The sequence below is a fragment of the Gobio gobio genome (genome assembly GCF_949357685.1).
Source record: "Gobio gobio genome assembly, chromosome: 5".
In the NCBI taxonomy this organism is placed as follows: Eukaryota; Metazoa; Chordata; class Actinopteri; order Cypriniformes; family Gobionidae; genus Gobio; species Gobio gobio.
Window position 1 is genome coordinate 43,028,546 of NC_137101.1, and position 27,547 is coordinate 43,056,092.

General features: G+C 39.0%; 2 protein-coding genes across 2 annotated transcripts in view; one reads left to right on the top strand and one right to left on the bottom strand.

Annotated features, from left to right (window-relative positions):
* The window catches only part of LOC307126546 (uncharacterized protein), a gene marked incomplete at its 5' end in the record, with an annotated part of 1,586,879 nt that overhangs the window by 1,535,922 nt on the left and 23,410 nt on the right, over nt 1-27,547 (top strand). The window lies entirely within an intron of this gene.
* LOC307126527 (tripartite motif-containing protein 16-like) lies at nt 345-13,551 on the bottom strand. The gene is made up of 6 exons (XM_079817090.1): nt 12,881-13,551; nt 11,767-11,862; nt 11,459-11,680; nt 8,225-8,369; nt 5,589-5,636; nt 345-1,286 (listed from the first exon to the last, which is right to left on the bottom strand). The coding sequence occupies exons 1-6, from the start codon at nt 13,451-13,453 to the stop codon at nt 742-744; spliced, it is 1,629 nt and encodes a 542-aa protein (XP_079673216.1). The 5' UTR covers nt 13,454-13,551; the 3' UTR covers nt 345-741.

Sequence of the window (27,547 nt, forward strand, 5' to 3'; positions counted from 1 at the left end):
CTCAGATTTGGTCCTTTTAGAAGACAAAATCTCCAGAGCGCTGTCACTGCCTTCCGCCATTTCTTCTCAGACTGATGCTGGCTGGACAAGATTTACTGCAAGTTTTCAAAATAGCCATAATCAAACTCGGTTTTACAATTTAAAATTACATTTTAAACAATAATACTAACCGTGGGTACATTTTATCGTGAAACTGGTAATCAACTAACTTAAATCAAGCACGCTAGTATGTATAGGCCACGAAGTGTTGGCGAAATAACACATTAGTGGACCGGAGGGAGTAATATGAATTTTTTCCCCAGAAAAATTCAAGCACTTTCAAGGGCCTTGATTTTTTTTTTTTCAGATTCACAAACTTTCAAGGATTTCAAGGACCCGTGGGAACCCTCGGTGACCGTGCTGGAGCATCAACCCCAGTGAGTTGAACGGCTGAATGCGACTTCACGAGATGAGCAGACAACAGAGAGAGAGAGAGAGAGAGAAATAAATTCAGCACTCTTATTTCCAACATACACTTATTCATGGCTGTTTTATTTCGTTCATGTAAAGTTTAAAGGTTACTTTTTTAGGACATGACAGATTACAGGACTCATAATGGTAGACAAATACAGGAAAAATACAGGAAAAATATTGGGAAATCGATGTATCGGTCGATCTCTAGAAGTAAAAATAAGAGACTCTATAACATCTCACTGTTACTGATTTATCATGCAGCTCAAAAGCATTATTGGTAGAATCTCTCTACAGTCTATTCTGATTCATCAAAAGTTTCACTGATCCTTTATAAACCCTAAACCCAGGATAGAGCGGCTGAGTGAATGTGTCCTGGACTTCGTGGATGAGGCTCATTGTGTCAGAGATGCTGTAGAAGGACAGAGTTCCTGCACTGTGATCCACATACACTCCTATTCTACCATATATGCGGCTGATGGGCTTTACAGGGAGTTCAGTCTTTATGTTATTGTGTATGAATGAGTAACTGGAGGAAGTGCAGATCAAACTCGAGGACTGATCATTACGTCCAAACCAACACTCTTTACCCTCTCCCTTCCTGCTGATGCTCTTATATGACACTGATATATACACACGTCCACTCCACTCAATCTCCCAGTAACAGCGTTCACACACGCTCTCTCTACACAACACCTGCTGACACACATCAAATCTGTCTGGATGATCAGGATACGGCTGGAGCTCTGTGTCAGTGTTAGTCATCACTCTGTTCCTCTCAGACAGACGGAGACGTTTATTCACTGTATTCAGATCCAGAGTTAGCTCATGGGAATCTGATGGGAGAGAAAACACATCAGAAGGAATTATGAATCTGTCTGATCTAGGGATGAAACTGTATGGAAATTTCACATCACGATTATAGTGACCCAAATGATCATGGTTATCAGTATTATCAAGGTTTTCTTCAAATGAGATGAAAGTGTTCAAAAAGAACAGATGCACACACTTAAAACATTTCAACAAGTTTTATAAGCAGCTCTATGCACTTTTTTAAGCTAAGCTTATTCTGTGGGATTTCCTTCCTTATAATGGCCGTCGTCAATAGCAATGCGTAGCAATTTGATGTAAATATAATCTCTAATATTATCTCTGTAAATATATTCTCGACCATCTTCGATTAAGTTTCCCTCAGGACTTTTGTAAAAGCCAAAAAATGCCACACCTCAGATTTTGTTTTTTTAGAAGTCTGAAAAATCCCCTGGCGCTGTCACTGCCATCTGTTCTCATTCAAAAAACAGCATTGCGCGCCTTCTGCACCAGACTGACGCTGACTGGACAAGATTTACCGCAAGTTTGCAAAATCATGATAATCACGCGCGGATTTAATTATAATAATATTTTAAACGATTTTACTAACCGTCACTTAATTTTATCGTGGTTTATTGTGAAACCAGTTCGTTCATCCCTAGTCTGATTTTTTTATTTAGTTGAACTCTTCATGTTCAATATATCAGCAGTGTCTCAATACAGTTTACCAGATATCCTGTGCAAATAATAATTTACATAAGTGGTTCTCTATTTAGGGCCCTACCCATTATCTAGGTCTTACCTCCCCCATCAAATAAAATACAGTCTAATCTTTCCTGGAAATTTATGTTGGATATTATTCTGTATTTATATATTTATAATTAGGAGTACTACTATTTTTACACCATTCAAATGTTTGGGGTCAGTGTGATATTTTTTTTTTCTCAAGAAACTGATACTCTAATTCAGCAAGGATCCTTTAAATTCAACAAAATAAATTCAACAATAAGTGTAATAATTTGATTTACACAGTTTTTAAGCATTGTAGGCATATTGTTGGTGAATTTCAGTGATCTGACTCCTGCTGCGTCTGTGACGTGACTTTCTTTCGGCTCACTCACACTTCATTGAAAAGACACATTCAGTTACATTTACATTTAGTCATTTAGCAGACGCTTTTATCCAAAGCGACTTACAAATGAGGGCAATAGAAGCAGCTAGAGCAGTCGAAGGGCAACAATATCAGCTATATGCAAGTGCTGTAACAAGTCTCAGTTAGTCTAGCACAGGACAGAATTTGTTTTATTTATTTATAATTTTTTTTTTTTTTTAAATAAATTAGACAGACAGACAATGAATAGAATGATAAGTGTTATTCTCGATCGGTCAGGTGTTGCTGGAAAAGATGTGTCTTTAGACGTTTTTTGAAAATGGCTACAGACTCGGCCGCACGAATTGAGATAGGCAGGTCATTCCACCAGGTGGGAACGGTCCAGGAAAAGGTCCGTGACAGCGATTTCATGCCTCTCTGGTATGGCACCACAAGGCGTCGTTCACTGGCAGAACGCAAGTTCCTGGAGGGTGTGTAAGTCTGAACGAGCGAGTTTAGGTATATTGGTGCAGAGCCAGTGGATGTTTTGAAAGCGAGCACCAGTGCCTTGAATTTAATGCGAGCGGCTATTGGAAGCCAGTGCAGACTGATGAGGAGAGGCGTGACGTGTGCTCTCTTCGGCTCACTAAAGACCAACCTCGCCGCTGCATTCTGGATCAGTTGCAAGGGTTTGGTAGTGCATGCCGGAAGGCCCGCAAGAAGAGCATTTTTTAATTGTAGTGTCTGTTCTCTAACAGAACTAAATGATTTTATTACTATGAATATCAAAATGACGGTGGGGAGGTGTCATGGTGGGCAAGTGATAACCAGTAGCCGTGGCTTTGGGAGTGGCCACGTAGGGCAGCGAAGCAAGTGCACTCTGGGAGTTGTTGTCTTTCATCCACATGAGACAAAAATACATTTTCTGTGTTTTCTCAGTCTAGAAGGCACCAAATTCAAAAATAATTTCACATTTCTACTACATAAATGACCCAGTTTAAATACACATTCATCTTCCCAGCGCTGAAGTGCCCCTTTAAGTTGGCTAATCTACCATCTACACTTCCTCTTCTGAGCCACATTTAGACTGTATATCCTCCTAGAGCCAACCAAACTTGGCTCAGACCTTTAGACTGTTCTGACTCGGGTTGCTTTATCTTTTCAAACTGATTTAACTAAGTTCTCCTAAAAATACAATAACTCTAATAGAGTATTTATATTATCAAATAGAGTACATCAACTATGTGTATATAACTAGCAAAGCCTTGCAGCTAGCATAGGACACACAAACAAACTTGTTAAATCACGATAAAACATGCTAGTTTGTGCTAACAACATGTTAATTCATGATAGCAATGTGTATAAACATGCTAGTGTAGCAGGGTGAGCAAGTTTCCTCCCCTGTATTTAGTGTGACAGCCTATCAGCATTCGAGGCCTGTCTATTTAAGACCGTGCATCCGCTACCTGAGGGTGCGTCATTGTAAGCTCCGCCCCATGGCGAGGGCGCGCCATCATTCAGTGAGGAATTGGTCTGCACTGCAGCTCTGCGGTGATGTGCAGGCTGTTGGTATTTGCAGGTAAGATAAATCAGATTGTTTATTAGTGTTAATATGGTGGTTGTGTTAACTCTCGTTTAACCCACTCTCGTACTTTGTACTGTAAATGTGTCTGTGCAGCGGCGACTCGTGCTGTGAGTAATTGTACAGCTATGCGTTTCCGTGACGATCACTCGGTACGTACAAGTTATCCTTTTTAAACTAATATTTTAATCAAGTGAGCTAATCAACTGTTGTTTAGCAGGAGACTCAGTTCCTTCATGGACGCTCAGCTTAAATGAGGATGTTGGGGTGTCTCCTGCATGAAACGCGTTTGGGACAGCGCTGCTGTTTTGTTGCTACTACAAGTTATGCTGTTACCACAGCTTCATTGTCTACTGTCAAGTTTGCCTCGCGCCTCCTTTGGAAGTTTGAGCGACTCTGTTGGCTGATCCGGTTTCGCCGACAGCCACCTGTTTGAGTCTAGTGGATATACATGAACTGTGTGTATTCAAGTTGAGGTATGTTTCATTTATTGTTTTGTTTTTCTTTGTTTATCATTTACTCTGGCGTTGTAACCGGATGCCTGAGTGAATGTAAGTGTGTTGAATTTGTTTTTAATTTAATTTGTGATATTTTTTTTTATTTTGATTCTTTGTTATATTTTTGGTTCTTGTGGATTGTTTTCTTCTGTTTTGTTACAGGAGCAGAGGGTTCTGGAGAGTGAGGTTCAGCTGCCATAGTGTGGTGTTTACACCGAGTGCTGTGTTTTCTTGTATCAAATCTTCACATGTGGCATGGGCGTGTGTATTGTATCACGGGGAACCGTCTAATCGGACAGCTGGCCACCCTCCAGATACCTGCTGGTCATTTTGTGTCATTTGTTTATTTTTGTGTGGTGTGCCGGAGACAGATTGGTGCACGTTACTGCATAGCTAATTTTGATCAAGTTTATTTATTCAACATTGATACAATAAAGTTGTTACTCCCTTTTTCTACGACCTACGTCTCTTCACCCATTCGTCATAAAAAGATAACGAACCTGTGCGCCCATAGGGCGTGATTTTCCCTGGTTTTTCCGGGGTGGCGTAGTCGACCGGTGTAGGTGCCAATCATTAATATTCGATAACGAGTGTGTGAGATTGGTCCTGCTTCTCTTTTCTCCTCCCATATCATCTTAGACTTTCCCCTCGGGTTGTCACACTAGCAACATGTTAAATAATGCTAGTGACATGCTAACAACATGCTAAACATTTTAAATCATACTACCAACATTTTAAATCATGCTAACAACATATTAAATCATGCTAGCACCATATTCATGTAAGCAGTGTGCTAAAACATTTAATAATGCTAGCAAAATGGTAATTAATGCTAGCAACATGCTAATTCATGTTATCAATGTGCAGCTACGAAAGCTGACAGAGACACTTAAGTAAATAGTTGTTGCTATGAAAATGATACACCATCTATTCTGGTCACTGGTGTAAAATGACAGCTTACATTCTTTCAACACCGGATGTGAACGTCACTACACGTCTATATGCCTTAAACAAACGCCTCCCAAGAACATGCTCCGGTGAGAAATGCTTATTTACATGATCAGCTCTAAAACTCTTCTGTCATGTTTTCTTTCACCTTCAACAGGAAGAACATGAACACACTCAATGAGTTTTCCTGCTTGTTTTCTTAGTGACTTACATTGTAGGAAGTCGTTCCTGGTCCTGGGAACAATGTTGGTGAAAGTGACTGTGGAAATCAACAGACATATGAAGAGTGTGATTATCATGTCAATAGAAAATGATCCCTGCATCCGTTCCTAAGACATTTCTAATATGATCTTCTACATCAGCGGTTTTCAATAGGTGAGGCGCGCCTCCCCTGGGGGGCGCGAAAGAGCCACAGGGGAGGCGCGACGTGAAGAAAAAATAAAAATAAACCATATACTCGCGTCGCGGTATACTGGGTAAAAGCTACGCGGGATACTTGCGTCGTGGTACAAACGAGTTGACTGATTACTGACAAGTAGTAATGCTGACAGATTAAGCAATGGCTCCTTCTGGCTCAACGTGTGCACAGGTGCTCAAACAATAGGCCTACTCGAAAACTGAAGGATTTTATGAATGGCACCTGTTTTCAACACAAACACTCTACGCAGAAAGAGTGTTTCTTGTACTTAGAAAAAACTGCAATACAATAATTTTTTTAAGGGGTAGGCTATGTTTATTTTTTTCAATCATTTTAAAATTAATTGGAGAATTAACTTGAATGTTCCTAATAGCCTATGTGTTGTAGCCATTAAATAAGCGCATTTAGTTTCATATGTTAAAATATTATATGTTATTTTTTTCCATCTATATGTTGATTATGAAAAGTGAACACCATAAGTAAGATAGGATGCATCGGGGACATGGAGTGGGTCAGACATGATTGACCACTTCATTAAGTTTCGTTTTGTGGAAAGACTTTTAGTTTAAAGTGAATTTCGTTTTGTATAAATTGTATCTTAATTTTAATAAATGTTTATTCAACAAATTGCCTGGATTTAATAAATAAGAAGCAAATAGCCTATAGCCGCGATCAATTGCATTGCACGCGTGAACTGGAGCGCATCATAAATTCATATCTCATAGGCCTATCTCTTTAATTTTTTATTATAAATTAATCGAAACTCAGTTTATGCCTCATAGACATGAAACATATTTAAGAAAGCTTTACATTTCTTTAAACGAAACTATTCAAAACGCTAGCTAACGTTACTCAATGTAATCCATGATGTGCATTTCTCTCTGTAGGCTAGGCGTGTTCAATACGGAGATGGCGATCTTCAACTTAATTTTTGCAGCTGACACAGACAGAAAAGACTAGTGTAGGCCTACTAATACAAATCAATGCACGAAATAGAACTTTTTTATTTTAAATTTTATTCAGCTCGAATGTGGACTAGAAGCAGAGACTAAATGCCGATCACGCGTTTCTGGTTGTCTGTGGAGAGCGAGTTTCCTCAGATCTCCACTAAGGCTATGCAAGTCCTAATCCCCTTCACCTCCACTTACTTGTGTGAGTGTGGGTTTTCCGCACTGACCATGATTAAAAATAAATACAGATCAAGGCTGCAGGTGGAGGACGACTTGCGTTTATTTCTCTCTGCAGTGCAGCCCCGCATCGAACACCTCTGCGCGTCAAAAGCGCGTCCTCATTGTTCCCACTGATATGGGCGGTTATTCAAAGTTCAAAATTAATATTCAAATGACGTGAATGACACGTGGAAATGACGTAAATGACACGTGCAAATGACGTGAATGTTTAAATACGTTTTGTTTATTGTTTAAATCTGAATGTATGATTTTAAATAATTTTAGCCACATACAAATCTTGTATGTGGCTGAAAAAGAAATTGTAATGCAAATCTTTTTGATCTGATAACATGCCTTCAATGCAGTTGACTGTTATGTGTTATGCGCTCCGTGAACAAAAAGCGTTGTCGTTCATTGATCAGAGAGCTGTCCATTGTGCTGATTTTGTTTGAGACGATGTGCATTAAAATGTGCGCTTAAAGAGATAGTTCACTTTAAAATGAAAATTCTGTCATCACATACTCACCCTCAATTTGTTTCAAGCCTGTATGAATTTCTTTCTTCTGCTAAACACCAAGCAAGATATTTTGAAGAATGTCAGTAACCAAAAAGTTAACTGGTCCCATTGACCTCCATAGTATATATATTTTTTCTTATTATGGAAGTCAATGGGACCAGTTAACTGTTTGGTTACTGACATTCTTCAAAATATCTTGCTTTGTGTGCAGCAGAAGAAATTCATACAGGCTTGAAACAAATTGAGGGTGAGTATATGATGACAGAATCTTCATTTTAAAGTGAACTATCCCTTTAAGACCCAGACACAAGTTTCACACTTGTAACATTCACATGTTAAGCATGTTTTGTTGACTTATGGTTAGGCCTACTGATGTTCTGTGATTTTTAAAAGTAGCCTCAAATGGGCCTGCATAAAGTTGGAAGTTATTTGCTGTTGCAAAGATTTATGAATGCACTTCTTAAAAAAAAAAAAGGAAATAAAATACTATATAAAAAAATATTTACATTTTATTAGTTGTTATTGAAACTCATCATTGCCAGGAACACACAGAAGATGGCATTTACTGCCGAGGCGTGTGTGGGTTAGAGCAGGCGGACAGGATTTTGGGGAAGGGGGGGCTCGGCTGTCCTTACCTACTCTAAGGGGAGGCTCACATTCACCCAATTTGAAAACCCCTGTTCTACATGATATGAGATGATGGAGGATCATTTCTGAGAGCAGATGAATCTCCAGGACTTTACCTCTGTCAGAGATCTTCTTGAAATCCTCCAGTTTGTCTTTCAGCTGACGAACAGATTCTCTCACGCCATCAAAAGAGGAGAGAGAACTGAAGGGATTGTCATTGACGTCTTTAGATTCAGGAAGAGCTGAGAGAGACTGGAAACTCTACAGAAAACAGAAATCAAAGCTCATCACCTCCAAACTTCAGACAAATTCAGCTTCAGCTAAATTCACATTTGTGTGCTGAAAGGTATTTTGTAATATTTTTGGTTTTGTTACTTTTAGTTTTTTGGTTAATTTTCTAAGAATGTTAAGTAGTATTACTAAATAAATTATTATATATATTATTCTGCTTATTTAACTTTTAATAAAGCAGCATAGTTTAATTTAAAAGGGCTACTGTTGCATTATTGAAAGTGAAGAAATACTGTTATATTATTAAAGGTCCCATGGCATGGCATTTTTCTATTATTTTATAATGTTTCCTGAGGTGTACTTACACTCACCTAAAGGATTATTAGGAACACCACACTAATACTGTGTTTGACCCCCTTTCGCCTTCAGAACTGCCTTAATTCTACGTGCCATTGATTCAACAAGGTGCTGAAAGCATTCTTTAGAAATGTTGGCCCATATTGATAGCATAGCATCTTGCAGTTGATGGAGATTTGTGGGATGCACATCCAGGGCACGAAGCTCCCGTTCCACCACATCCCGTTCCACCAGATGCTCTATTGGGTTGAGATCTGGTGACTGTGGGGGCCATTTTAGTACAGTGAACTCATTGTCATGTTCAAGAAACCAACTTGAAATGATTCGAGCTTTGTGACATGGTGCATTATCCTGCTGGAAGTAGCCATCAGAGGATGGGTACATGGTGGTCATAAAGGGATGGACATGGTCAGAAACAATGCTCAGGAAGGCCGTGGCATTTAAACAATGGCCAATTGGCACTAAGGGGCCTAAAGTGTGCCAAGAAAACATCCCCCACACCATTACACCACCACCACCAGCCTGCACAGTGGTAACAAGGCATGATGGATCCATGTTGGACTCTACCATCTGAATGTCTCAACAGAAATCGAGACTCATCAGACCAGGCAACATTTTTCCAGTCTGTCCAATTTTGGTGAGCTTGTGCAAATTGTAGCCTCTTTCTCCTATTTGTAGTGGAGATGAGTGGTACCCGGTGGGGTCTTCTGCTGTTGTAGCCCATCCGCCTCAAGGTTGTGCGTGTTGTGGCTTCACAAATGCTTTGCTGCATACCTCGGTTGTAACGAGTGGTTATTTCAGTCAAAGTTGCTCTTCTATCAGCTTGAATCAGTCGGCCCATTCTCCTCTGACCTCTAGCATCTCAAGGCATTTTCACCCACAGGACTGTCGCATACTGGATGTTTTTCCCTTTTCACACCATTCTTTGTAAACCCTAGAAATGGTTGTGCGTGAAAATCCCAGTAACTGAGCAGACTGTGAAATACTCAGACCGGCCCGTCTGGCACCAACAACCATGCCACGCTCAAAAATGCTTGAATCACCTTTATTTCCCATTCTGACATTCAGTTTGGAGTTCAGGAGATTGTCTTGACCAGGACCACACCCCTAAATGCATTGAAGCAACTGCCATGTGATTGGTTGATTAGATAATTGCATTAATGAGAAATTGAACAGGTGTTCCTAATAATCCTTTAGGTGAATGTATATTGTTAGTATGTTCATAATTTATGAAATAAAAGGCATTTTTTCTATACTGTTATTACCCCTCTGACTTGAAAGCCCTGTTTCAAGGGGCGTGTCTGCTGTAAGACTTCAGTGAAAACACCCACTGTTGTGATTGGCTGACATCTTTGCATTTGAAATGAGTGTTAGATTATGTTGCGGAGGGGGCGTGGTTTATCGAGGCACTGCATGCATGAGAGAGAGACTGACAGGGCACTCACAGAGAGCTGGAGGAAGTTTTATTGTACTGAGTTGTTGAGAGCGCTGTGCTGTTAGCGCAAGCTTATTTGTAGCTGAGAGTTCTGAATAAACAGTCCCAGTCACGTCGTCTTCCTCCTTATTCTACGAACTTTGTAACACATGTAATGTAGCCTACCATTACAGCCGTCAGGATGAACGAATCGTCAAAGTGTGGATTATAGCATTATTTTATTATCTATTCCCATCACATGAAAGGCTGCAGTGATGAGCATTGAGAACACAGACAGTCTGTTGATCAGTGAATGCAGTGATCTCGTCAATGCAGTGCGTTTTCTCTCACAAAATGCTTTCACCACAACTAACAGCAAACACGACATCGACAGGAATACAGTAAGAGCTTTGTGCAGCATAACAGCATCATTCCTTATAACGGCAGTTTGGGCAAGTGTGCAGATACACTTGCGACATGTGATTGACAGCTCTGAACATTATAAAGAGTGTTCTTTGATCGCTCTCTGTAGTTTAATCACTTAAATAACTGATTTGTTTCATGCTACTAACAGAAACGATCGTTTTAGTCACTGGCTTGATTCACTGATGCATTATGCTTAAGGCATCAAGACAGCGATCATTAAACAATCTAGAAAGAAAGTCTGTGTGAACTTGAATGATTAGCTACACATCAGAAATCACTGATCACAGATCAAGCATTAATGAACACTGTTACTAACTGTTTGTCGCGGTGCTGTCAAATCCATATCGTAAAGTCTGTTTGTAAAGCCTGTGCTGATATAAACTGAATCCATTTTCTCCGAATGCTGTGGGCGGGCAAAGCAGAGGAAGGGGAGGTAACCTTTCCTGGTATGATGTCATAACAGGAAAATTCAAGATCAGCTCGTCTGAGCTCTAATTTTCTCAAAGGCAGAGAAAGACAGCCAGAACTCGGTTTAAACCCATCAAAATTTCTAGCCACTTGGGGACCATATACAGGCTAGGGGAACTCATATTAATGTTAAAAAACCTCATAAAATGAAATTTTCATGCCATGGGACCTTTAAAGGAAATAATGAATTTTTGGGGGGGAAGTGGTTGGGAAAGAGAAATGCTCAACTAGAAGTCTCAGTAGAAAGCAAATCAGTAAGAAATGGTCCTGGTCACATTGTAGGCTTGTATAATAAAAATGAAAAAAAAAACAGTTCAAAGAAAATGATCAGATGAGAGTCTGACTGATGAATATATAATAACCGAACACACAGATCAACACTTCAGTCAACGGCTCATTCTGCTCTCATGAAATGTTTCTCTGTGAGTCTCTTGTTCTTCTAGATCTCTGTTACCTGCAGGAAATGGATGTGATCCTGTGTGTGTGAAAGCTTTTCCAGCTCAGCGCCTCTCCTCCTCAGATCATTGATCTCCTGCTCCAGTCGCTCCAGTCGTCCTTCAGCTCGACTCACTGCAGTCTTTTCCTGATCTCTGGCCTCAGAGCGGCTTCTCTCAATGGAGCGGATGAGCTCAGTGAAGATCCTCTCACTGTCCTCCACTGCTGTCTGTGCTGAGTGCTGTTAGGACACACATCACAATCACACAGTGGCTTCAGTGAGTCCTGACTGAGACTTCTCAAACTTCTCTTCTTCTCCAGACTCACCTTATGAGACTCCACAGCCTCTCTCAGCTGCTGAAGATCTTTCTCTCTCTGCTGGACTCTCTGCTGGAACGACCTCTGCGTCTCCTTCAGCTGGAGCTAAAGCACAAACCAATGAGAGCAAAAACATCCCATAAATCATCAAACAAACATATATGAATCCAATATCAGTGAAGTGGTGTGACAGAGGGGTTAAAGATCTTGCATGATAAGATTATAGAAATGTAAATTCTTTCATTGTTTACTCATCCTCATGTCTTTCCAAACTTATATGATTTACTCTTTCACAACACAAAATAGGATATTCTGAAGAATATTTCTGCATGTCATTACATTTCCGACATACTCTGTAAGCAGTAGACCAATCACAACAGAATGGAGCTGGCTGACCAATCAGAGCAGACTGGGATTGTCAGAAGGCGGGTTTTAAATAAACTGAAACTAAAACAGTATTCAGACAGAGAGGGTGAAAACAGACATTAAATAATGTCAATGTATTCTAGTAGACCACATAAACAAAATTATGAGCCTGTAAATGAGCGTAATGGGACCCTTTAAAGGGTTACTTCAGTGATTTAGCATTAAGCTTTGTATCAGTAGAAACCCGATATTCAAATTATCATACCCCCCCCCCCCCCATGTCCCCCTGAGACGAGAGAATTTTGTGTCGTGACTTTGGTTCGGCTCACTCACACTTTATTGAAAAGACACATTCAGTTCTTAATTGTAGTGTCTGTTCTCTAACTGAACAAAATGATTTTTATTACTATGAATATCAAAACGACAGTGGGGTGGTGCCGCGGTGGGCAAGTGATATAACCAGTAGCCGTGGCTTTGGGAGTGGCCTCGTAGGGCAGCGAAGCAAGTGCATTCTGGGAGTTTTTGTTTTTGTCATCCACATGAGACAAAAAATACATTTTCTGTCTTTTCTCGGTCTAGAAGGCACCAAATACAAAAATAATTCACATTTCTTCTACATAAATGACCCAGTTTAAATACACATTCATCTTCCCAGCGCTGAAGTGCCCCTTTAAATGATGCAAATATATTCTAGTAGACCACATAAACAAAATTATGAGCCTGTAAATGAGTATAATGGGACCCTTTAAGTTCATACCTGTTTCTCTTTCCTCTGAGCTGCAGCTGATACGGTGTCGTGGTTTTTATGTTCATCCATCACACACAGCACACATATACACTTCTCATCAGTGCAGCAGAAAACCTCAAGGATCTTGTTGTGCTTCTGGCAGATCATCTCCTGCAGTCGTCCAGTGGCATCAGTCACTTTGTGTCTCTTTCTTTTAAAGAAACTCTCATGTTGTTCAAGGTGATTCTGACAGTAAGAGTCCAGACACTCCAGACAGGACTTGACGGCTTTGTGTTTTCTTCCAGTACAGACGTCACACTGCACATCACCAGCTCCAGCGAAACAGTCAGCAGGACGTTTACGCTTCTCCAGTTTCTCCACCACTTCAGCCAGCATGGTGTTTTTAGCTAAAGCAGGTCTTGGACTGAAAGCCTGTCTGCACTGAGGGCAGCTGTAGACTCTCACATGATCCTCCGGATCCCAGCAGCCTGTAATACAGCTCTTACAGTAACTGTGTCCACAGGGAATGGTCACTGGATCCTTCAGAAGATCCAGACACACTGAACACTTGAACTCATCCTGAGAAATACTGGCTTCTGCCATTCTACTGCATGAATACAGACACACAAGCACACAACAGCTCAACCACACTTCAGTTTCTCTGAATGCACGTGTTTCCTGTTTCCTGGTTCAGTGTTTGTGATGTGTGCAAAATAGACTGTAAAGCAGTCTTTTGTGATCCAGCCCATACGGAAATGTAATATATGTACATATATGTCCCTAAATCCGAGTCATATATGTTTCATATAAGGCAATACATTATTAGCACATATATCTTCACGATATATGAAGATATAGGTTTATACCATGTATAAAATACCCAGAGAAGAATTATTATATATATACAGGTGCTGGCCATATAATTAGAATATCATCTAAAAGTTGATTTATTTCACTAATTCCATTCAAAAAGTGAAACTTGTAAATTATATTCATTCATTACACACAGACTGATATATTTCAAATGTTTATTTCTTTTAATTTTGATGATTATAACTTTTTTTGATTATAAGGATAATAAAGTGCAACATCAGTGCAAGAGCCAATTTCTTTATTTCAAGCGGGCCGCTATCAGCAACTGACTGCTTTTATTCTGTGTAGCATGAAGGGGTTTGTTTGTGTTTTGATTGTTTATTTTTGAAGTCTAAAGGCCTGTTCACACCGGGACGATTTTCGCACGCGTTTATCGCCGACGTTTAACACCTCGGAACTAAACAAAGGGTGCCAATGTGAGTGTGCACACCGATGCGCAAAACGCCAGGCGTAAAAGCGTCATTTTTTAAAAAACGCCTCGGGTTTGTTTTTTTATTTTGACGCAGCGCGTTAAAAACTGGCCGACCAATGAGATCAGCGCTTTTGTTCACGTGCCTGGAGCTGCTGAAGTGACATTAAAACACGACTGGGTGGCGCTCAAGCACAAAATGCTCTTGCCGAGGACACATTGATACGACGAAGAAGTAGTAAGTAGACAAAGAAGAAGATGAGCTGCTAATGCTGCTTGCCAGTTAGCAAAAAGTGTGTGAATGGTTTTGGCCATAGACGGCAAGCACGTAAATGCTGTCTCTCTTCTCCTTCTGTGTGACAAGCGAGTGTCAGAGGCGTAAAGTGCCGCAGCACCACCTTGTGTACCGGGAGCGCATCTACTGAATGTGCACGTTCACTTGGCGCATCGCCAGGGAAAATCGCTTGGGTGTCGAAAAACGTCACGAAAAACGCTGGCGATAAGCGCGCGCGATATTCGTCCCGGTGTGTAAAGGCCTTAAGGGTGCTTTCACACTTGGTTTGATTGCCTGGACCGAACCCGAGTTCGATTGCTACCACCTCCCCCTGCCCCCGCTGGACTGTGTTCATACAGAGCTGCAAACTCTCACACATTGGCTGTGAGACACACGCATTTGACTGGTTTCACACGCTCACATGCCACAGCCCCGATTTCTCACGCTGAAGTGTCAACCCGGTTGGTCAAATGCCTGAAAGATGACTTAAAGGTCCCATTTTTCCTGTTTTTTCGAAGCTTTGATTGTGTTTACAGTGTGCAATATAAAATGTGTTCATGTTTTACGTGTAAAAAAACACAGTATTTTTCACACAATTTACTTATCTGTATACCGCTGTTTTCACTGTCCTCAAAACGGCTTGAAAGATTTCCCTGTTCTATGAAGTCCCTCCTTCAGAAATACGTAATGAGTTCTGATTGTGCCAGCGGTTCCCGTGTTGTGATTTGACAGCAGCTTAGCACATGTTGCCCGGGAAAGGTCACGCCTCTTACCATAACGGGGAGATGAACGCGCTCAAACTACAGCCCCTGAAGGCCAAACAAAGGTGATTTGACTCCAGGATGAAAATAACAGCGTCTGAACGACATGGCGACAAACGCAACCGAACCGAACGCAACACTTCCTCTTCTCCACGAGGTAGCAACAAGACCACGCCCCCTTTTTCGCGTATTCTTGTGGGCGGAGGTTAGTCGACAAACTGTTCTACTGACGTCATTAAAGCAGGATGTACAGGGATGTAGTCCAAACCGGCCGTTCGCTGTAGGCTTTGAAAGGGAACTTCTGTTAAATAAAATATCTCGCTTGGCATTGAACTGAGCTTTATAATTTTACAGGTATTATTTATGCTCTAACAGAAACATTACACACTAACTAAAGTTTGAAAAATGGGATCACGAAGAACAGGACCTTTAATCTATAGATCTATCTGTTGAGCCACTCGTGATCAACTAGTTATGCTTTCGGTGAGGGGGTTCAAGATAAATGTGCAAATAAATACGGTGTAGTGCAACCGAAAGCTACTTTCCGTTCTGTGTTCTGACGAGAACGAGCTTGTAATGAGCGAAGCGGAGCGCTGTGACGCTCAGGGGTGCATATTTGTAACAATCTCATTGTAAAAAAAAGAATGTTTCCTTTTTTTACAATGAGATTGTTACAAATAACTGAATAATTGTAAAAAAAAAAAAACAAATAACAAAAAAGTAAGTTTAAATGTAGCTGGCTACTTTTTGATAGTAACTTGTAGTGTAGCTCCTTTTTCAAAAGGGTCTCTTGAATGTAACTTAACTACTTAAAGTAGTTTTTACTACAACGCTGTTTTTTTTAAGATCTGCCACAGCAAAAAAAGAGCTGCACAACAGACAGAAGAGCAACAGACAAGACAGACAGCATTTTTCCTTTTTCTTCCCTGTAAAGTATGCTGTAGGTTGATGTAAAATCTATTTGTTCTATTTAGACAAAATTATGCCACAACATAGTGCTTTAAAATGGTGTGTGTGTGTGTGTGTGTGTGTGTGTGTGTGTGTGTGTGTGTGTGTGTGTGTGTGTGTGTGTGTGTGTGTGTGTGTGTGTGTGTGTGTGTGTGTTTCTATAGGATATACTGTGTATACAAAGTGTCATATAGATGCATTTTGTCTTAATAGACCGAATTAATTATCAACCTATACTTATCTATCAAAGGCAAAAAAGAAATCAACAAAAAACAAACAAACAACACTACCCCATTCCAATGCTGATGCAAAGAGAGTGTTTTCTGTTATGTGTGTGTGTGTGTGTGTGTGTGTGTGTGTGTGTGTGTGTGTGTGTGTGTGTGTGTGCGTGTGTGTGTGTGTGTGTGTGTGTGTGTGTATATATATATATATATTTAACTATTATTATCATAATTTTATTTTATTTTTTGCTTTGTACGCAGTAAAATTTTGGTTGGCCCCATCAATTAGTTTTTTTGAAAAGTTTGCAGCTCTGGTTCATATTATATTAATTGGGTCCAAACTGGGGTGCGTTTGCGTCAAAGCGCAGCTGTTTACCCCATTGCTTGGTAACAACAGCACGCGAGAAGGCGGCAAAATACATGCTCATCTCACTTTTATATTTTTGTTTTTGAACTGTTGGTTCTGTTACCAAAGCTTCAGTATGTAATGGCACTTGCGTCTATCTGCCATGAATGTACTGCAAATGCTCTAAAGAACGCTGACGGCGAGCAGAAATTAGATTTACAGCTCTCTGCTTGCAGTGCGTCAGTCACGCTCGCCAGGAAAATGAGTGAAACACACACAAACACACATTTTTATCAAATCATACGTCATTAACAGCGGTTCACTTCCGCGATTTAGTAAGATTGCATTCACATCAGCAGCGAACCCTAGTTCCATCCATCAAAGATAACTGCACATATATGCCAACATCTTTAACAATATATTTCTCTAACTGTCTAGATTGTTCACAGGTGTGTCTTGTTTAGTCATTAGTCATTAAGCCCTCATGTTTGCCATGTTCCCTGGTCTAGCTTGGTATATGTAACCCGCTGTTGGTGACTGTCTGTTTATGGTTCAATTCATCACATCTTCTTCAAATTAAATATATGTGCAAACAAGGACACCGATACAGCCGTATATCTGATCACGACCGTAATGACACGATGGATTATACTGCTACCCAGAAGACAATGATGTAAGTTTATAGACTGACAATTCAAAGAAGAATGGGCAAAAAAGTACCTGCTTTATTCTTTCTTAAGTGTCATTTGTTCAGAGACTGTAGTGCTCTTAAATGTATTGAAAATATACTTAGACCTTTTAAATGTTCATCCGCGTTTCTCCCTCGTTTTGTCAGTTTGTTGATATATAGGGTTATATTTTTAAAAATGCTTAAAGTGCCCTCAACTCTGTTTAGTTTTTTTCTCTGTGGTTATATTTTATTATTCATGTGTCTGTAATGAGTGTGTTGCAGGTCTGTATTTTATTGGTTGTTGTCTCCCCACAGCATTTTTTGGGGATTTGTGAATCTGTATTAATTCTAGTATGGAATTTTTCTACAATATTCACTCATCATGACAGTAAAATAGGGCATTCTCAATCTACTGCAGTACTTCATCTCTCAATCAGTAGAAAATGTGGTTAACACCCGGTCATGCATAAGGGGAAAAAACTGTCATATACCGCAAAAAACGGTATAACTTAGAAAAATACTGTGATATAAATTTTTGGTCATACCGCCCAGCACTAGAATCTACAATAGACACCCTCAACCTGACAAGTCAGTTAAAAATGTGTGTATTGGCATAATTGGTCAAATAATTTGCCAATTTCTTTCGTCATTACTGAAAATAGGTAATTCTGATAAATGCAATGACTATCCATTATTTAGGCATTTTTATTTTTATGTACACAATAATAATCTTATGCCTATAGGTTCATATTACTAATGCGCTCTTTAAATACTATATATGGGTGCCTAATGTCCTCACCTTGCATGCACCACACACACACTTTGTCTTGTCGTGGAGAGCCCCACCCACAGATGAACACAGGCGCTTTGGTGATGGTCCCTCTGACTCTTTGTCATACAGAGCCTGTATTTGATCAACAGAGTTTATGAGAAACCTGGCACAGACATGGGGGACTTTCCTGGAGATGACAGACCCACTTGTACAATGTCTTGATGCTTGTCATGCAAGAAATGGTACAATGGTAAATAAAAGTGTTATCTCGCCAGAAAAGGAATACGGTCAATCAACAATAAGTCACCACAAAATTAACATGAAATGAAACGGCTTTGGCTGAGGGCTAAAAGGCAAGGATTTCAACCACACTTTGGAGTAAAAGTATCACTCACACAAAATCTGTGTCTTACTGCACACAGCACTCAGTGCTCTAACTACCACCAGCACGCAGAGGAAACAAGGGAGGATTCCTGGCTGAAGCCCTTAGCACCTAACTAAAGAAGTTCACAATTGCTCACACACACACACACACACACACACACACACACACACCGGCGGCGATTCCTCACATTCAATACTGACAAAAAGGCAGAGGGGAAGGATCTCGAACACCTTAAAGGAACACTCCACTTTTTTTTGAAAATAGGCTAATTTTACAACTCCCCTAGAGTTAAACAGTTGAGTTTTACCATTTTCGAATCCATTCAGCCGATCTCCGGGTCTGGCGGCAGCACTTTTAGCATAGCTTAGCATAGATCATTGAATCTGATTAGAAAAATGACCAAAGAGTTTAGATATTTTTCCTATTTACCTTCTGTAATTACACTGTGTACTAAGACCGACGGAAAATTAAAAGTTGTGATTTCCTAGACCGATATGGCTAGGACCTCTACTCTCATTGCTGCGTAATAATCAAGGAACTTTGCTGCCGTACCATGGGTACAGCAGGCGCAATGATATTATGCAGCACCTGAAAATAGTCCCCAGCTTGTCCTCTCTGTGCAAGCAGGTTGTCACGTTGTTTATGTTGACAGAAGCCTTTTTTCAGGCGCTGTGCAATATCATTGTGTTTCAACCAGCATGCAATACAAAGATATTAAATGCCCTGCAGCACGAACAGGAAATCACCAAAACACTGGCATACCACAAGTGCAAAACAAATGTGGATACTGCAGCAATAGCTGAGCTAGAGGCTTGTGACGTTGGAGCCTACAAGACCTTTAACAAAACATTCCATAGAGGCCAGAAACAGAAAACAATTTGGTGTAAAAGTGTTGGTATTAAAACAATGCTTTTTTAATGACAGTGTGCTGTTTGTTTTGTAGTGTGGAAAAATACTGAAAACATTTGTTGCAATACATTTCAATGTTCTTATAATTTGTCATCTTGTAATGTGGAATTACTGTTTAGTACCAGATAATCATTCATTAATGGCTTCCCTGTATTTTCACTTCAGAATGCTGTTCCAGTTCCAAGTAATTCCCTTAGAATTATATAATAATCCTTTATTAATTACTACCCTACATAACCAACCTACCGTTGGCTACAGCAAGGCACTAGAGTGGGGATGGCGTTCCATAGTTTATTTCTTCTAACAGACCACACTTACAAAGCAATTGACCATATAGGGGGAAAAAACAATATAAAATTTGCTGTAATGACTGTACATTTTTGGAAGTGCAGTAATTCCACTAAATGCATATTGCATTTCCATAGTAATAATAATAATAATGGCATTGGAAGTAAAGAAGGCCAACCTGTACGTTTTCTGGGAGGAGTACCTTTTCCTTGTCCATGAAAAACAATCTTCCTCGCACTGACGTACGGATCCGATGCAGGAAAATATTAATTTAACACAATTTTTGGACCACTTTATATTAGGTGGCCTTAACTACTATGTACTAACATTTTAATTAATCATTTGATACAATGCACTTATTGTGTACATACATGTTTTTACATTGTACTTACATTTAAAAAAATGCGTCTGTAATTAATTTCTGTAGTTACATTTGTAATTACACAGTTGACACTTCCCTTACACCTAACCCTACCCTTAAACTTACCCATACCACCACACCTGTCCCTAACCCTACCCGTATCCCACATCAATATCACCAAAGGTGTTTTACAATACAATTTGAACACAGAAAGTACATTGTACTTATTTTTTTATGTAAGTACATAGTAGTTAAGGCCACCTAATATAAAGTGGGGCCAAATTTTTAAACTACAGCATCTGGTTCAGTCACTGACATGACCATTTTTAAGTTCAGAAAAGTGCATGTATCCATCCTAAAAGTGCTCCACATGACTCCGGGGGTCAATAAAAGCCTTCTGAAGCGAAGCTTTATACAACACAACCTGCGCTCGCTGAGATCAGCACACGTGCCCGGCAAACTGAACCAAGGCACAGACGTGCTGTTCCGGGACAACAGCATCTCAGAACGACGTCATTCAGCTTTAACCCTCTGGAGTCTGAGCTGTTTTGGGGCCCTTTAGAAGTTTTGACATGCTCTGACATTTGTGTTTTTTTCAGTTGCTTATAAACACATTAATGGCAAAAGTGTAATTACACTGTATTCAGCACAAACTGGGCTACCATAATATGTGAGCAACATGTATGTACAGGCTTGTATTTTTGAGAGAAAAATGTTTATGCACAGTTTTTAAAAAACAAAAAAAATTGTTTTAAAATTAAGGCCTCAAAACACACAATAGATATGTGTTCACAATACTTTTGACTCCATTATGTTTTTGCATAGAGTTTTTTTCTTTAAACTGATGTGAGACTCATTGAGCCTACTCATTCACGTAAAACAATATATTAATTTACAATTTGTAAGACAGTTTTACTTCACAAAGCCAATATGTGAGGAGGCGTGATAGCTAATGAATAATGATGAGATAACACCTGAGATAACAAAGGACATAATAGCCCGCATTAATGAGCTGCATAATGAATGAGCTTCAGGTAGGCCTACTTGACAGAGAGCAACAGAGCAAAGGAAATATATATTTTTTGTAGTTTATTTTATTTGGAATGTAATCAACAAAGGCCTATTATATTTTAAATGATCAGAAGATGCTCATGAAAAAAATGCTCTTCTTATTTTGGTATTTTTCCTTGTTTCCAGTTCCAATATTTAAAATTTATTTTTGATTTTTGATTACACCTGTCAAAAATTCCACAAAGTCAAAAGTGCTCATACATCAATAATAAATGGTAATGCCTATAAAATAATAAAAAGGCTTACATTACAGGTAATACATAGTGAAAAGATATAGAACATAGTTACAAATTATAAGAGTTCAATTCAAATTTCTACATCATTGCAAATGCATTGTCTGCTTCTGTGAAGCCCACATAACGTCAAGAGGGGGATGGGTATTTCTCACAGAGAGGGTAAAACTTTTCTATTTCTTCTGCCCAGATATTCCCCCTTCAGCATCCAACCTGCACTGACTGAAATATGAGGCAAAAATTATAATAAACTAATTTGTTCATATGCACCCCTGTAATCGTTGCAATAACATTACAAATACAACTCTCTATTCAGGGGCGCAACAACCCAGTGCCAGAGGGGAATGCAGCAACAATTTTGTCCGACTCATAGCGCGCGTCCTCGACGCGTGATTTACCATCAGGGCTGTAAGTTAACTTTTTTTGCACATAGCCCTGGTGCTACAGAGGTTGAAAGTTTTGTAGCACAGCCCACAGAATTGTAGCACATGTATTAAACGTCTGTTACCATGTCTGAAAAATGCAAAAAGTGCTATACAATACAAATATTTAAGAATAAAAATAAAAATAACAATTATTATTATAATATTTTACTGAAAACAAAATCATTAGAAAGGTCTAAGGTATAATAAAATATTAAATTATGATCAAAAAATTTGTGACTGTAATGTCTTAATTTTTATAATAATGTCTTAAAATTGTCTTATTTTATCTTATGCATTCACTGGGAAAGAAAAAAGTACTGTACACGTCTCTACACCCGGAATCTATCACTGTACTACAGAATATTATAAAATAATATCATTTCTGCCTTATTCTGCGATGTGAAGCTTGTCAGATTACAAAAGTAAGTTATTTCAAACACTCGATTAAATGTTCTCTTTTGTTGGACAACAGGTTTGTAAACGCTTCTTATTACAAGTTTGGAAAGAGGTTATTGCTTTGTCTAATGCACATTAAGGGGGCTTTAACACTGGGCACGTTTTCTGTGGTCATGTCCAAACGCGATTTGTTCCCGGCGTCCCCCCCAGCGCTGGTCTGGTTTAAATGTATTCATTGCAAAGACCGATTTTTTTGTAGCACGTGTCGCACTGTACAGTCCTGAATAAGCGTGCGTTTTTAACGTGCGCACTGGGGTCACGGAAAATGCGTGTCGTTTTTTTAAATAGCAAATCACGCGTCGAGAACGTGCGCTTTGATATAAAAACCTGCATCGTTTTTGTGGTAAATCACGCCTCAAAGACGCGCTTTTTGCTGTCAAATCGCACGCTTTTGACGTGTTAATGCGCAATCAGACATCCGCCCAAGCGTAGGCTATATGAACACTTTCGCTTGCCGCCGGCGCACCCACTCGCGATATTCCATTGTTATCCAAAATTCTATTATGGAATCTTATGAAGGCGCCTACTCTAGCCTGTTAGTCCTCTAAAATGTTATATAATATTGAGGAAATTATTATTATTTTATGAAATCATTAAATTATTATTATAAATTATTTAGGAACGCACAACAGCAGCTACATATAGAAAATACCAACAAAAATTTTGATTTTTTTTGCATACCATCGCTTTGGCGCCCCCAAGGTGCTGCGCCCCTATGCGCCGCATATAGCGCATACCCACTTTTTGCGCCACTGACTCTATTGACAGCGTGCTATTGGGTCCCTCTGGTCTTGAGAGCTAAACACAACATGCAAAAAGCTGCGGCTTAACAGCGGAGAAAAGTTTGGATCTTCAGTCAGGCAGGTGATGGGACATGGTGTTTAATTTGAATTTGTCTGTGCATGTTTTTGTTACTCTCATAGATTTTGTTACCATTCACATACATTATACAACTGACAGACTGCAACGGTTGGAGTTAAACATCTTCATTTGTGTTCTACTGAAGAAACAAATTTACCTAAATCTTGGATGCCCTGTGGGTAAGCAGATAAACATCACATTTTAATAGAAGTTAGAATAGTTTAATAATTTTGTTAGAATTAAGAATTGAGTCACCAAAACGATTCACTATTGTCAATGCTCGATTATTCACACACTATGAATCTAACATTAGTTGTAGCTGTGTTGCTTACATCATACCAGGCATGTTTTTACCCTTATCCGTGTTTTAATTGTAACAGTAGCAAATCCACAAGCATGTTCAGGTGTTAATTTGCACTTTAGTCCATGTCCATACTAATACATTTTCGCCTTCCGTCCACACTGAGAGAGCGTTTTAAGTCAAAGAAAATGTAGCTTTTTGAAAACGCTCTCCAAAGTGGATACATTTGAAAATGATTGTAAAAACGGAGGTATTTGAAAACGATGACGCATTTTTAGTCATGTGATGCAGTCATATGTCCAATTCAGCCAAGATGGTGAACGACATTGTACAGCAGTTGTTTTGGCTGCTTTCCATTTTGACAGCCTTGTTAAAGATTAATGTCAGTTTGTACATTCTGCAGATTGCTTTTCTTCAAAGGAGACGGAATGTTTACTCGCAGTTTTTGTTTAGTGGAGGATTTTTTATATTAAGTAATATTCTTCGAAATGAGATACTAGTAACACATTACTACCATGGATATTCTGTATTATATTCATAGCAATCAAAGTATCTCAGATGGAAAAACGCTGCCCTTGCAAAGTGCTTTCAGCGCCACCAGCTGGTCGTTTTCAGAAGAGCACCAGGCATTTTTAGCTGGCTAAAATGTTTTGATGGACACACAATAATTTAATATTTATTGCTAGGCATATGGCCAATAAGTCTCTTTAGTATTTATGCAAAATACTGGAGCCAAACCTGAGAAAGAAGTCCAGAAGATTCCACAGCGTTCCTGCACACGTCATTTGCAGTTGTAACTCATGGGTGGGGATTATGCAAATGATGAATGAGCGTGCACGCGCGTCCTATTTACCTAATGTTTTGGAATTCATTAATATACACGTTTTACTAGCGAATCCCTGGTGTACGAAGCGTTTGTGAATCTGGAGGAGAGTTTTCGTGAATTTTACGTGCAAATTACTCAGAATTTGCTCATATATTTATGAAAGTTTCATGAATGAGGCCCATGGAGCGGAGATTTTGGGTGAGACATGGATGCTGCTGTGCGTGGGATAACTTTAGGATGTCTAGGGATTCTCTGTATCATCTGAGGGAACTGTTACAGCCTCAAATTCAAGGTGGACGTTGTTACAAAGGTTGCATGTAAAAATAAATGTAAATGTACAAAAGAGACAATATTAATTAAATAAATAAATAAATAAATAATGGTTCAAGAATAGAATGTGAAGCTGAATAACAATCAACAACAAATGAAATAATAAATAAACCGTGTCTTCTTATATGAAAAAAAATACATGTAATATGTAAAAAAACAGGCATATTAAATCAATTAAACAGATACTTAAATAATGACATAAAATAAACATAGGAACATGTAACAAGATAACAATAATGGTTCAAGAATCAAACTATGTACAGATGTGTAAAAGGTTAGGAAAAATTATAACAGTTTAATTTTCAATTAAGACAAACTACCTCAACTTTACAAACTACCTCCAATATTCAATTTTCTCCTTAGAATCTGTGTTTCCTGGCTTTCCTGGAGGCAAAGTCATTTATGATATCACTATAAGAGATCTGACGGGCAATTTTGTTATTAATACTAAATATTGCAAGTCCACTTTTTTGAGCCTTGGAAGATCTCAAGTAGTTTTTGATCAATATGAGTTTAGAAAAGCTCCGCTCGGCAGACGCAACAAGTCACAGGGAGAGTGAAGGCTATTCGGAGAGCGACCCAAAGTTTTAGGTACAACTCACAGATCTCATTTTGAGAGAGGTAAGTGAGAAGCTCAAATGTGGCCCTCTTTGCTTGGGGGAGTTCTGGAAGGCTCACCATCTCTCACCAGACTCTTCTCCACAGGTGAGTTTATCTCCAAGAAGCTTACACTGGTCCCTCCATGTCTGAGTTTATGATCCACACGCAATAAATAAATAATTTTGCAAATACATACATAAAATCATGTACACAAATTGTCAATATTTGTGTGTTTGAAATATTAAATGCGGCCAGTTTAAATGAAAAATATGACAGAAATTCAAAATGTCTGCTTTTTCTACATGTCCCCTCCACCTGTCTGCATGTCTCATCAGCTCTGGGGCGCTGGAGAAATCGGCCCAGGAGTTGGATGCGGTCATGCTAATGCCTTATTTCTGTTCTTGTTAGACATCGGAGACATCGGTTCGAATCCCGCTCGGGGAGGGTCGAGTAGGACAGGTTACATATGTGCTCTCTGATAGCTTTTTCCACGAACACATTTCGGTATGCAAGCATGTCTGGTGAGTGTTTTATTTAGGAGTTTGCGTGGGTCAGTGGTATTTATGTGCTTGGGCACCAGACATCATATCCAGTCAAAAGACCAATTGTTGTCTTCGAAGGTTAGCTCTACAGTATACAGCACAATTGGTAATTTATAGCCATTAATAGTGATAAAAAAAATATTAGACATAAAAGGATCCTGCCTCTTGTGGATAACATTAGAATTGCAGCGTTATCTGTCATTCACTTTACATAAAATTTGCTGTTAACCCCAAGCATCAGAAATTCATGAAAATTTAGCATGTTGAAATTGGTGTTTGCAAGATTGTTTTTATGGGGCACATCTACAAATAGGCCTCTATGTCAGTTTCAGACTCTACAATGATTAAATGAATAGAAATGTTAAAAGTTTTTGTCATGAGGATCTGAGGTTGATGATCTTTAGTTAGTCTCTGCTGCCCAGGTATAATAATAATAATATATATATAAAAAATAATAACCATATGAAGAAATTATTATTATTATTATTTTGAAAATGTAGTATGATTCCAGTACTTGGACCATTAAATATAGCACATTTTTGTGGAGATGAATATGTGCATGTATTTGTAGAAATTTAACATTAAGATTTATCGACTAAAAACAATCATATTTAGTATAAACTGTTAAAGATGTTAAATAATCGATTTCTTATCTTAAAACTGCCACAAACATAATAGCCTATAGTTATTTTGCATTCCAGAATGTGCAATTAGTTTGTAGCACGTGTATAACAGTTAATGTAAGGTTTCAAGCCTTCAACTTCAAAATACGTTCATGATTTGCTGTTTTATAATAGTTATCATCATATTTTTCATTACAATTTAATTGATATTTTAACACTGTCTTTTTAATAACTTTGTAGAATATTCCTTGTGGTAGGAAACAAAAGGCAACGAAGGACCTGTGGGCTTTAGCAGGTGGCTTCAGTGGTGTTGTCAAAAGTGAATGTAGGACATACTATTCCATATAATTCTGAGATCTGGACCAATCTGTGACGATTTTTGGAAAGGACAACAAACAAAACAACCATTGGTTGTGGGTTATTTGGCATGACAACAGCAAGGAAATTAAAGACCCAAGTGCTGCTATCAAGGAAGCTGAAAAAGAGCCATCCTCCAGATCATGGGTTAAGATGGTCTGATACTCAAGGGAAGCTCCTTGGTGACACCTTCATGACAAAAAAAAAGGCCTAAAGAGAATGGAACACTTTGTAAATTACAATTCTCAACACACAGTAACACACATTGTTTTGATCCAATAACCTTTAAGATTTCACGCGACAAAAAGAAATGGAGAGCAATAAAACCAGCACTGTAAACCCTAACGCTCCAAATAATTAATTGGTTTGAGTAGAGCAAACTCAGATTAAACAGATGAGTCATCGACGCACGTGAGATATTTGGCATGCTAAATATCTGGACCTGCTGAGGCGATGACCTACAGCCAAAGAGAGAGCAAGATACAGGGCAGATATTCATAAAGAATCTTAATGCAAAGAGTAGCTCCTAGTGACAAAATTCTAAGAAAATTAACTAAACAATCCTAGTAAAGAAACAAGTAATTCAGACAACATCTTAACCCTTAAAAGAGGTCTTAAGATCAAATTTGTTAGGAGCACGGACAAGGACTTTTAAGAGGCTTAAGAGTTTCTTTAGCGGCGGCACCATCAGAAGACGAGGAGGTTTATGTAAATAGAAAGAGGTACCACAGCATAAAAGTTTGCATAATTGTTTTCAGTGCAGATTATCGTATTTTAGACATTGTTGCAAAATGGCCCGGCGCAACACATGATGCCAGGATACTGGCGGAGAGTGGCCTGAGATCTGTTTGAAGG